We start from the raw sequence: 13,402 nt of genomic DNA on the forward strand, positions 1-13,402 counted from the left end.
TTTCCTTATTTATTGAAAAAGAGTTTCTGTTAGTTATATTGTTCGTTGGGAAAGCGTCAAATATGAGTGCTATAAATCATAGTACTTCTTTCATGTTTTTTATTTTATAATATGAAGATGATGCTTTTGATTTGGATCATGTTCATTATATATAGGACCATGTTGTCATGATGTCCTTTTATTAAGTACCACACGGATTAACATTATTCATGCAAGTACGCCAGCAAAACCAGACAAATCGATCTTAATGAAAATCGAGAAACAAAACCATAGTAAAAAGTTGCTTTAACTTTATTTAATAATGTAATATTACAATAATAGAAAGAACAAAAAAAAAAATCTATCCATCTGACTGACTCAGTCAAATCTAACGGCGTGTACAGTCAGAGTCGGCACTCAGCATATGATTATGACCCCCACACGAACACATCTCTGATCTCTGTCTTTCTCTGCTTCTTGAATTTCAGTGTCAGGTCGCTGAACACAAAAAGGGAACAGAAAATTTATTTGGTTCGGATAATTGCTCAAAATGGGTGTGGAATTTGATCCGAATACTTTCAAATGATTCATATCAAATCTCAAAACTTTCATAAACAACTCGGAATCTGTATACACAAACAAAAATAAAAGTCCCGGCTTTAAATCCAGGGTCGTTCTGAAACAGTACATAGAAAATTACAGACTCACAAGTCAGGACCCGCCGTCGTCGGCTACTCGACCGGCAGGACAAAAGCTGGCACACGATTGGATCATGTGATCGAGCATCATACGCTTGACCAACTTCTTCTTCTTCGGAAAGACACTTCCGGGTTTAGGCTTGAACCGCGGCTCCGTCTCCGATCTGGCCGCTTCATCTCCATCTGGATTTAGCTTTACCACCGAGTCCCTGACCGCTTTCCCGTCTTCGTTCAGCTGCCTCATCGCCATTTCTCTCTCTCTGTCTTTTCTCTCTCTGTTTTTTAGACATGGTTGGGAATTTGGGAGATTTAACAGCGGCAACGAAACTTAGAGGCCAAGGGTTTGTATTGATTACGACTCCACACACACTAGCAGTTGTCCGTCGCACGTGCTAATTTACCCCCAGTTCTGAAATGAAAAATAATTCAATTAAATGAAAAAAGCAATAATCCCAACGAAATTCACCATTTATATCGGTCCCTAAATTGTGTTTGGGTCGGATGAAAAGAAAAAGGGTGAAAGGTGAAACCGTGAAAGTCCCTTTACTGGAACACAATTTTACGGACAAATTGGGCGGGAAGTGGGAACGGATGAAAAGTTCTGAGGGAGACACAGTTAATTACTTTGATACCCTCGTGACAATTTCTTATTACTTTTCTAGATCTCAAACTAGTAGATCCACCGTCCACTTCCACAAATGGTTGGCTACGCGTAACTTGCTAGATGCTTGGATCAAGTTCTTGGCCTCAACCTCCATCTAGAAGGAAACAAAATCAAATGAAAAGAAAAGAAATTGTGTTCTTACTTCTTTCAATTATTTTCATTTTAATTTTTAGGAAAATGCTCTCTCTCCCGACAAAACATCTCGTTAGTGGGTTTTGATAAAAGTTTTTATTTTTTTTTAGTTTCTTTTTTACTTAATGTTTAAATAATATTGTTAATTTTTAAAAAAAAAGTGTTTAAAGAGATTAAAATAAATAAAAAAAGAAAAAAGAAAAGAAAAAAAGATTGCATTCATCGGCAAATTTTTTAGGAAGAATCTCTTGTAGTGCTACCTTATTTTTTAATATGACATTAAATTAGTTATTTATAAGAGTTTCTTATTTTTTTCGTAAAATAAACCGTTAATCATCATATTAATTGTCATCTCTCGTGTTCATTTTTTAGCGTGAGATGATTTCATAAAACAAGAAAATAAGTCTTATATACAATCAATCTTTAAATATATAAGAGATTTTACGTAAAAGTCTTATACTACACGTATATATATTATGTATGTATATAATTTTAGAAAAATTTTATTTACAATCCTAAATGGGAGATTACGTATACAATCCTATTAATGAATGTGAGTAAAAGAAAAAAAATCATATTAATGAATGTGAGTAAAAGAAAAAAAAATCATCATTTTAAAAATGATGTTATTGTAATTTTAATTTTTTTTAAACATAATTATATGGGCTTATATTAACAGTCCTCAAATGAGGATTTGAGGATTGTATGTAGACTAACTCCTTAATACTATTTTAGTGTATAGAATTAAGACAAATAAAAATAAAAGAGATTACTAGGTGCTGCCTAGCACAAATTTGTATTTGTATTTTTTTCTTTTTAACATATTTAAATATTTTAAAAAAATATATCAATACATTAAAAGTTACTTAATTATTAAGTAAAATATATTAAAAAAATTAAATACACGAGCGGTCAAAATGAGAGAGATAAACATAGGCGGCAAACTAGTATTTTTCAAAACAAAAATAATTTGTACAAACTCTAAATAAACAAGACTCATACAAATCCTGATAAAACAATGAATCTCATTTTAAAAAAGTATAAAAAAAAATTATTCTTTATAAATGATTTATAAAATATTTATATAAAATTTATTTATTTAGAAAACATTATTCTTTCCAAAATAAAATTATCTGTGCTGTTTTTTTTCAATTATTTATTCATAAGCAGTCATAATCTCATTTCGGATAAAAGTCATTTCCGAAGAAAGGACCATCCTTTCATTTTGGAGTCTTGGACCGTCCTTTCTTCTCTTAAAAAAAAAAAAGAAAAAAATCTGTATTTAAAAAATAAATTAATTTGATTCCTTCCGTTTTTCTTTATGATCTGGTCTGCGTACGTTTTGGTTCCTTTGACTCGCGACTGTTGCTTCCATTCAAACATAATAGACCCACTTGCCGACTTTGCCGTGGGTTGGTCCGTTATGTTTATCAAAATAAATTTATCTATTTAGACCTTAATCTATTTATTTATTAAGTGCTGATTTGGAGAATGTGATGGTACGAGAATTTTGTGAATAATAATAAGATAGTTTGTAAATAATAAAGAGATAATTTGAGTTGAGTATTTTTTAGATTTTGAAAAATGAGAGAAAAAATTTTAAATAAAAAATATTATAAATTTAAAATATTATAAAAATATAGTTTTATAATAATATTTATATTTAAAAATTTGAAAAAATTAGAATTATTTTTTTATTTTTTATATGAAAGTTTAAAAAAATTATAATAATTATGTTTAAAAATAAATTAAGATGAGATAAAATGAACAAGACCAAATTAATTTGTGTCTCGTCGGCCAAACAATCTAAGTAATTGTCGGCGTTTCTTGGCCACAACGATGTTCACGTGTAGTTTTGAGATAAAATCGAATCAATGACATTGAGCAATTAGTCGCGAAACTTGGAGCCAAAGCTTGTAATTAAAAGAGTACGCACGTGTCATCAAGAGGATAACTCGACGGGAATGAAGACTTTATTCCCTCCTAAATGGACGGTTGCGTAAACGAAAGCTAGAGATAGATACATGAACAAAATTAGAGATGAAATTCAAATGCCAAATGCATTGACATGCATGTGAATTAAGAGTAGATATAGCGAAAACAGTTGAGTTACCGGACTTAAATGGGTAGGCTCGGCCTTTGAATCGATGGGGTTATATGGGACACCCGACAAGTGAGTGTCTTTTCTCTATTTATTTTCGTTACAACGTTAATACACGTGAAAACTGGATTGGTGTTCGATCCTTCTTTAAAGTGTAACGGTTTATTTATTTATTTCTAAAGACAAACATTCGACCTTTATTTTAGGGGCATAGACAAATTTATGATTCTCTATATTTTTTTACTTAAACATCACCCTATAATTTAGAGAATAAGATTGATAGACACATTATAAAGAATACTGCATTAAAATTGGATCCCACATTGTTTTTGAGCCAGAAAGTTGTTGGAAAGTATGAACAAATTGCTAAGTTTTTGTCTGAATTTAAAAATACTCTCAACTCATCTTATTTAATTATTATAATTTTTATAAACGTCTAAATAAAATATAATAAACAATTTAATTTTTTCAAATCTCATAACAAAAATTATATTTTAATAATATTTTATTCAACTTCCATTTTATCTCATCTAAAAAAAAATATATATATCCAAACCTTTCCTAAGTGTAGCCCTACTCTTTTGCAGGCCCTCGCAAATAGGCCGAAAACGGTAGTGGTCAATTTCCATTGGCCAATTATCTTTATATTTTACGGGTTTTTAATTAAAATGTTTCTCCATCTTAACTAGCTGTAATTTAGATTTTAAATTATATTTAATACTTTATTCATTGAGTCCTACTAGCGTGCCGTCCAGCTTTGACCGCTAGTCGTGCTCTCTAGCACAAAATTAGTGTGTTAACGTCATGTTTTGCACACCCTTGGGCCCAATTCCGACAACTCAGGTCTTCTACCATGGACCCTGCACAGAGAAGAATAATGCGGCTTTGAGAAGGCGGCCTTGGGGCCAAAGAACCTTTGATGCCAAAGTTAGTAAATGCCCTTAGAGTGTAGTAAATATGTAAGAAATTCTAGTGATCAGAGAGAATTTTTCGTATCTTAGATCAGTTATTTATACTACTACAGATCTTAAGAGCAGATCATGGCTGCTCTTGTGAAGTCCGAGTTCCCCGTACTGGTCATTTTGTCAGAACCTTTAAATATAGTGTAGCCCTGTGTCGACTTCATAATTGTGGAGTGTGACTTAATTTAGCAGCGCCATTAATGTGGGAGGGTTCCCTGAACCTCAATCTGATCTATATGATTTGTCGATGATCTGATGCTGATGAATTGATGGTCCTCCGTGTTTCCCGTGTATCTTGTAACATTCGGTTCTCGAGGGAGGCCGCCGCTGTGTCAAGTCCAGTTGTCTTGTCGACTAGACAGTGCCTCTCCCTAGTTGTTAGTTCGCTTCTTGCTTGGATAAGAAACCCCTTGGGCTGGACTTCTGGGCTGAGATTCTGTGGGCTTTTCCTAAGGGGAAAATTCCACTTACAGTTACCATGTCAATTCTTTGGCCTGATCGAGTTCCCGACCCACCTGGCCTCATGCCGAGCGTTCGTCTGTATTCCGTTCACATGGCATCACAACGTCAGCCATGTTTTCGCATTCAATGATGCCCCTCCGACTTCCCTGTCACGTCTCTGTATTTTGCAGTCATTAATTCTCACGTCATTCCAATGGATAAGCTTTATGATAGTTGCGTTAATCGAGGGATACTAGTACTTGAGTGGGTGTGAGATATGCGGAGTTATGACGCCTCGATAAGAGGATCTTCCTCTCGTCTATATATACAAGGACTCCCATCCCGTTGAGTGGCCCCTTGTAATCTCTGCCTTTTGTTCTGTTATCCTGTAGTTTTATTTTCTTGCCTTTCTTCCTAATTGTTTTCATAAATCTCTCTTGCTCCTTATGGTCCCAAAGAAATCTTTGCATCTTGATACTTGCGCGGTGCCCTCTAGCGCAGTCCAAGCTACTGCCGCCCGAGATGACTTCCTTTTAGATGACTTTGCAAGATTTTCTGGCGGTCGACAATTACTTCTGAGAAATTGGAAGAATTAAAAGCGACCTATGGGATCCCTCCAAAGCTAGAGCTTGAAGTGCCCCTCCCACTGGTGGTGGGTGGATGAGGAAGGCGATGATACTAGAGTTGTGGCGTATGCTGCAATGTTCTCCTGTGGCCTAAGGTTGCCAGTTTCCCCTGCCGGTTCATGAAGTACTGGCTTTCTTTGAGCTGGCGCCTGTCCCCTTTGCATAGAGGATCTTGATCTCGTGTTGTGTCATTTGGCGTCGTGCCTAGGAGGAGGCCGGGTCGGATTATCCCAATCTGCACGCCCGTGAATTCTTAATTTCTCATAAGTTAGTACAGAAGGGTTGACGCATTTACAGCTTCTAGTTTGTTCAGGAATTGGCTAGGATAAAGGAGCAGCATAAGGTGGTGAAGGAATACAACCGCAAGTTCTTCTTTTTGCATGTCGACGGTTTGGAATAACCAGCCAGGCAGGCCGTTTGGCAGCTGTTCTTTGTCCGTGCCAACTGGCGCGTTGTCTCTAATGCCTCGATCTACCGCCCAAAACCAAATCCACGTGAGAAGGTGAGACTTGGGATTCTCAGGTCCTAGGTGGCGGCTCATTCAAACGACATGTATTCAGAGGCTTTGTTGTCAGATGATAGCCTCCGTCAATACCCGGTTCCCCCCGCCAACCAGCATTCTCATGCAGGGATTTCCATGAATCAGACTGTCGCGTCTGTTCCCCATTGTCTTGCGAGCCCATCGGTTGTGGGGAAGGGAAAAAGACTTGGCAACATCTCTCCCCTTCCCACTGACTCGAATAGTGTTGTCGTTGCCACTCCTTCTAGGGGCAGTCTGTGTTGGTCCTTCATCTACCTACGCCTCTAAGAGCATCTATAGACTTGGCTCCACCTGTCGTTCCACATTAGCCCTCGTGGCCTTGGTGGAGACAGCTGGCGATGTTCAAGGTGAGGGAGTCATTGGTATCCCTGATGACGACGGGGAGATTGCCGGGGAGGCTCCCATGGATCTTCAGATGATCCTACGCCAATTGTGTCCATAGAGCGAAGGGGAAAGCCAGGAAGCTACATACCAAGGTAAACTTTACTCACCAACTATTTCGTTTTCTCTCTCTCCCCCCCCCCTTATTTTTTTTACTCATCTTTCGTTTTAGGTGTTGGAGCGTCTGGCTGCCTTCCTTGTAGATAGCCTAGTAAAAATAGGGAGAGAGAACCACAACCTTTACTCTCTAGTCCAGACGACCATGGAAAGTGTGGCCTTCGAGCGGGAGCAGAGGGAGGCAGCTGAGGGTGCCCTAGCTGATCAAATCCGGTCCCAATGGGAGGTCAGTCAACTCCACATTAAGGCCTCGCTAGCTTGCGAAGCTAGGGACATGCTGTAGCAATCTGTAGACCAGTGTTAGTCGAAACCGGAGCAATTGCAGGCTGATGTTCTAGAGCCTCATCGGCAACAAGAAACAGATGGTTGGTAGATCAAATGGCTCGACTCTAAGGTCAATGAGGCTAACGAGTAGCTAGCGGCGAAGATGAAGACCTTGAAGGAGGAAAGGCAGTAGAGACTGGATGTGGAGACCGCCCTAACCATGAACCAATTGATGCTTGAGGCTAGGGACGCAACCGTTCGCAGCTTGCGCAATGAGTTGTCCTACGTTCGGGGGGTTCGTGATGACGCCTGGAAGTTTGGTTACAATGAAGGCCAAAAGCAGATGAAGACCTTTCTCCTTCAGAACCCCCAGTGTGACCTTTGGGCTATGAGCGTGGGTGAATTTTCTCCACATGAGGTGTCCTTGCAGAGACGCGACATGCTCGGAGTGGGCTTGATCTTGAGTGGCCTTGGTGGCAGTTCTGCTGGAAATGAACTCGCCTTATGAAGGCGGACTCTTCGGGTGGATCTCCTCGCCAATCCCCTATTGTTGGGTCCCGAACCTCCTATTCTCATTCTCCTCCTTTTGCTTATTATGCTTTGACCCCGCCGCCGTCTTCCATGGTCGGCAGGTCATCTCGGAAGCTTGGAGGTGGCTCTGCGAGGATCAAGCCATATTTATGTGGGCAGAATCTCCACGCAGATTTCCTTGCCAATCCTTTGCTATTGCAGTTCCACACAGTGTGTCCATCATACGACTCAATTAATTGCCTCATAACATCCCTATTGATGTCTTGAGAGAATCTTTGGCATTATTGACACGTCGTAATGGTGGAGGCCTTTACCGCATGCCATACCCAGAAGATTGACTCGATCAGACTTGGATGCCATGGTGTGGTTCTATGGTTATGTGGTTATTGCTCTTGGCCGCTGAGTCGGTCTCAATAAGGTTTACAGCCCTGAACCCTTTCAAGCACTTTTCTCCTATACGTGTATGCGTGGAGTAGGTGGTACTGCAGGTTGTTTTGTAGAGTGTACGAGCTTCCCAGTGTGAATTGTTCTTTGTAGTTCATTGGCTTTACACGACCTTATGATGTAACTTATCTTTTGTAATCCGACTTCGTGATGCGATTAGTCCTTTGTAATCCTACATAAGTAATAAATTGATTTTGTGTATCCAGTTGTATTTTTTCTTCTACAATTCCCCGCGGTCTACCTTGCAGCGTCTGGCTGCGGTCGATGCCTTTTACACTACGTTTCTTTGTCAGATGATGATGTTTTTGTCACCCGCTTTTATTGTTAGTACGGCCTATAGACTCAGCTTGACTTTTTCTGGGTAGGGAGCCGCATGCCGCTTTTCCTTTCATTTTTGTTCCTTAGTTGTCTTTCTTTTAGCTCATCTCGCTTTTAGCCTCCCTTTTGTTTTGTTTTTTTTTTTTTTTTTCGCTTTCATTTTCCTGCATTGTCAGAGTATTAGTTTCTGTTGATGAATTTTCCTTTGATGGAGCTTCCGTTGATGAAGACTCTTTCTTTGGTGGAGAGCCTGTCTTTCGGTTGCCAAAGGCCAACCCGCACTCCTCTACGAGAGGGATAAGGTGTCTGTTTAAGCGTAGATTTCCCTTTTACCTCGCAGGGAGGTAAGTTGTTGATGAAGTTTTCATTAATGTGAATTCTTTCTTCAGGTGGCTAAGGACCGACACGCACTCCTCCGTGAGAGGGAGAAGGCATCTTTTTAGGCCCACATTTCCCTTTCATCTCTCGGGGAAGTAAGTTGTTGATGAAGTTTTTGCTGTTATAGATTCTGTTGATGATATCCGTATCTTTACTTTCCATTATTCAAGCGGTCTATAGACTCACCCCACTCTCCATCGGGAAGAGGTCGAAATGCCTTATGCCACCCCGTCTCTTTGTCCCCCGGGGAGGTAATTCGAACAGGGATGTGGCTGATCCACTCCTTCACTACGGTGGGGGCAGGGTAAGTATTCCGATAGTTGTGGGGTCGGTCCCGCTCTCCGCTACGAGAGGGATAAGGCAACCTTTAGGCCTACATTTCCCTATAATATCCTGCAGAGAGGTAAGTTATTCGAACAGTCTGTTATCGGACCCGCTCCCGCCCGTTGACACAGTAGGAAAGGGTAAGTTATTCGGGTAGCTGTAAGACTGGTCTCGCTCTCCAGTGTGGGAGGGATAAGCCAACCTTGAGGCCTACATTTCTCTATGATATCCCGTAGGGAGGTAAGTTACTAGACCCGCTCCAGCCCGATGATGCTGACGAGGAAGGTAACATTTTCCTTTAGGTAGCTGAGGACTAACCCGCACTCCATCACAGGAAGTATAAAGCAACCTGAAGACCTACATTTCCCTTTGTTGCCCTGCTCTTTCACCATGATGGGGTTGGGGTAAGTTATTCGGGCCGCCTCGAGGCTAGTCCTGCTCTCCTGTACAAGGAGACTAAGCCGCATGCTGGCCTATCATCCTTCTTGGGGAGGTAAGTTGTTCAGGTAGTCTAATATTGGACTCACTTCCGTCCTTTGACATCGCAGGAAATGGTATATTTGGGCCAAGCTAGCGCTGAACCAACACTTCGTTACAACGGAAGTCGGGGTAAGTGATTCGGGTAGTCTTAAGCTGACCCCGCTCTCCACTTTAAGAGAGATAAGGCAACCCTAAAGCCTACATTTCCCTATAATATTCCGTAGGGAGGTAAGTTGTTTGGGCATTATATTACTAGATGCGCTCTCGCCTATTGATGCTTACGAGAAAGGTAAGTTTTATCTTCGGATGACCAAGGGCCGACCCGCACTCCTTTGCGAGAAGGATAAGGCAACCTTTTAGGCCTACCCTTCACTTTTCGCCTTGTCGGGAGGTAAGTTGTTGAAGTTTTTATCTGGCGCAGTTAACCGTGCTGATGTGTAGACTGATTTCCTCGTTACATTATGCTCCTAAAATCAATTACTGAGACAAGACAAAATACATATTTTGATTATGTCCAGTAACTTTCACACCACATTATAGAAACTCTGACAAGTGAGTCGGCTTAGCAGTAATATTTTTGTAGGTGCTCGGAAATTCCATGGGTGTGGTACCTCATTTCCTTGGGAATTTTTGAGGTGATAGGAACCTAGTCGATTTGTGACGATGACCATGTAAGGACCCTCCCAGTGGGGGCCCAGTTTTCTTTCCTCCCGCGTCGTTGTTCCCTTTTCTTTGAGTACCAATTCCCTATATGGAATGTCCTCGGTTGTACACGCTTGTTGAAACACCTCTCAGCCCTTCTTTTGTCGGACGTAGCCTTTATCTCTGCTTCTAGTTAGACTTCTTCCAGCAGGTCCAGTTGTTCCTCCAGTCGTCTGTCATTGGACTCTTATTTGAAGTGTTAAACTCTATACATGGGAAGTCCAATTTCTACTAGTGGTATTGCCTCATGTCCATAGGTGAGAGTGAAGGGGGTTTCCTCGGTCGACATTTTCACTGTGACCATGTAGGCCCAAAGCACGGGGGGGAGTTCCTCAGCCCATGCGCCTTTTCTATCGTCGAGTCGCTTCTTGAGTATTCCCATTAGCGTCTTGTTAGTTGTCTCAACTTTTCCATTGGACAGAGGGTGCCCAAGGGACGAGTATCGAAATTCGATTCCCAAGTCTCGGCATCAATTTCGGTAATGGTCAGAGTTGAACTACCTCTGATTGTCCGAGATGATAGTGTGCGAGATGCCGAACCTACAAACTACTGATTTCCACAGGAATCGCGTGATATTAGTCGTGGTGATGGTGGCGAAGGCTTCAGTCTAGACCCATTTGGTGAAGTAGTCGACCGTCACCACTACAAACTTGACCCCCCCTTTTCCCGGGGGAAGTGGGCCGACCAAATCAACCCCCACTGGGCAAATGGCTAAGATAAGGTGATCAACGTCAACTTCTTAGGCGGGCAATGGGGGATCTAAGAGTACTCTTGGCATTTTTAACACTTTCGTGAGTAGCTTTTGGCGTCTCGCAGGGCTTGCAACCAGTAGTAATCCACCCTCATCATTTTTTTCCCGACTAGTGTTCGTCCTTCTGAATGGTTCCCACAAATTCCCTCTTGTATTTCTGCTAACATGTACTGCGCCTCCTTTGGGGAGATACATCTTAAAAGAGGAGCCGAGTGATCTTGCCGGTACAGGACTCCCTCGATCATGGTGTAACGCGCCGCTCTATTCCTAACTTTTCTTACCTTTTGCCTATCTTCAGATACTTTGCCAGTTTCCAAATATCTAACTATGCTTGCTGCCTCGTCTGGTGTCCCAGGTTGTATTGTCATTACTTCAATCCCGACAGTGGGTACTTCCACTGTCCTAACCATCGTGTTATCCGGCAAGGTAGATTCTTCCCACCCGGACGCCGCACCAGTTTATCTGCCTTTGGATTTTCCGTCCCCGAAATTTGCTAAATTTGAAAATACTTGAAGTGAGGCTTTTCTGCTTCTACCAAAGCGAGGTATCTCTTTACCTTTTCACTCTTAACAATGAACTCTCTCTATACTTGGTTTACCACCACTTGAGAGTCGGTCCATACTTCGATCTCAGAGGCTCCTGAGGCTCTGGCCACCTGCAATCCTAAGAGTAGCGCTTCGTACTCTGCTGCATTATTCGTCGTATTAAATGCCAATTTAACGACGTAATTGTGCTCTTCCCCTTAGGAAGTCACGATGTGTACCCCTACTCCCCTGCTTTGGCAAGATGAGCTATCGACAAACACTTGATAGGGTTTCATAGGATGCATACCACCTTTCACCGTCGGGAATCCAGTAAACTTGGCGACAAAGTCCACTAACACCTGCCCCTTCAAGGTATTTCGAGGAGTGTAGCCAATATCGAATTCGCTCAATTCCACTTCCCAGTTCATGAGGTGTCTTGAAGTGTCCGGCCGCTGTAATACCTTCTTCAAATGGGTCTCTGTGAGGACTCGTACGGGATGAGCCTAAAAGTAAAGGCGTAGCTTTCGCGTGGTTGCTACCACTGCAAGGGCTAATTGCTCTATGCAGGGGTGTCGGGCTTTGGCCCTTCGATTCGCGTGGCTGACGTAGTAAACCGGCCTTTGGATCCCTTCTTCCTCGCTTACCAATACTGAGGAAGTTGCCTGGGGGAGATGGCCAAGTATAAGGTCAGCATTTCTCTGCACCTAGGTTGGCTAAGCAGCGGCGGGCTTGTGAGGTATTTGTTGTAAGGCCCCGAATGCTTGGTCTCACTCGTCATCCCATGTTTTCATTTTCCACATGACTTTGAAAAACGGTACACATTTGTCGGTCGAACATGAGACAAACCTACTGAGCGCGGCAACTTGCCTTGCTAATCCTTTTACTTCGTTTATACTTCGTGGTGGAGCCATAATGAGGATCGCGTCTACCTTCTCGGGATTGGCCTCAATACCTCATTTGGACACCATGAACCCTAAGAACTTTTCCAATTCGACGCCAAATGCACACTTTGCCGGGTTCAGCTTCATTTTATATTGCCGTAATATCGCAAAAGCCTCCCTCAAGTCGTCCAGATCTTGTTCTAAGGTCTCACTTTTGACTGATAGGTCATCTACATAGACTTCCATATTTCTTCCTATTTGGTCTTTGAAAATTCGGTTAACTAGCTGTTGGTAGGTGGCCCCCACATTTTTTAGTCCGAACGACATCGCCTTATAGCAGTACAAACCTTGGTCTATGATGAACAAGGTCTTCTCCTCATCTTCCAGCTTCATATGGATTTGGTTGGACCCGGAGTAGGCGTCCATGAAGCTAAGCATTCGATGACCTATCGTAGAGTTGGGGATGAGGTCAATGCGGGGGAGTGGAAGCTGTCTTTCGGGCAAGCTTTGTTAAGGTCAATGAAGTCAACGCACATTTTCCACTTATCGCTTGGCTTCTTAACTAGTACTACATTCGATAACCACTCTGGGTAGTGAGCTTCTCGGATGAACTCCGCTTTCAGCAGTTGGTCCACCTCTTCGGCTATGGCGGCATTCTTCTCTGTACTAACACTTCGACGCTTCTGCCGCACTCTTCAGACTTTCAGGTCCACACTTAAACTGTGATGTATGATCTAGGGCACTATCCCGGGCATGTCTCAATGATTCTATTCAAACATGTCCACATGTTCAGCGAGGAGTTGTCACATGGCGTCTCAAGCTTCCTGCATCATCTCACCGCTAATCATCACCTTAGGCTCTGGTCGGTCTGGGTGGAGGATAACAAGTTCCAGCAGTCCGATTGGCTCAGCCTTTCGGAGCTCCTACTTGTCTCGAACTTCGCTCGCGACTTCCCTTCGATTGGGGGACCGGAGGCTGTACGCTGGCCTCCTCCATCACTCGTCGCACTCTGTCTACGCCTGCCTAGTCTCCATCTGTCGTGATCTTTTCGTTCTTGCATGCCTAGTTCTCCATTTGATCTACCTCCGTATCTCAAGTCGCTTCAGCGATCCTGTGAGTTACCTGTTATCGATTGCCTCATATGTATAAAGGACATGCAAGAT

General features: G+C 42.1%; 1 protein-coding gene and 1 long non-coding RNA gene across 2 annotated transcripts; both read right to left on the minus strand.

Moving 5' to 3' along the window:
* Positions 1-270: 270 nt before the first annotated feature.
* On the minus strand, positions 271-1,054 carry LOC121244020. The gene is made up of 2 exons (XR_005936364.1): positions 688-1,054; positions 271-477 (listed from the first exon to the last, which is right to left on the minus strand). It is a non-coding gene; the product is annotated as an uncharacterized LOC121244020 (long non-coding RNA).
* Positions 1,055-10,863: 9,809 nt separating this feature from the next.
* LOC121244787 lies at positions 10,864-11,244 on the minus strand. The gene has a single exon (XM_041142995.1). The coding sequence runs from the start codon at positions 11,242-11,244 to the stop codon at positions 10,864-10,866; it is 381 nt and encodes a 126-aa protein (XP_040998929.1).
* Between the last annotated feature and the right edge of the window lie 2,158 nt (positions 11,245-13,402).

This window comes from Juglans microcarpa x Juglans regia, chromosome 8S (genome assembly GCF_004785595.1).
Source record: "Juglans microcarpa x Juglans regia isolate MS1-56 chromosome 8S, Jm3101_v1.0, whole genome shotgun sequence".
Taxonomy (NCBI): domain Eukaryota; kingdom Viridiplantae; phylum Streptophyta; class Magnoliopsida; order Fagales; family Juglandaceae; genus Juglans; species Juglans microcarpa x Juglans regia.

What these genes read in the sequence shown, in the direction of transcription:
- LOC121244787 (XM_041142995.1), bottom strand. Translation starts at nt 11,244, where the DNA reads ATGGTTAGGACAGTGGAAGTACCCACTGTCGGGATTGAAGTAATGACA.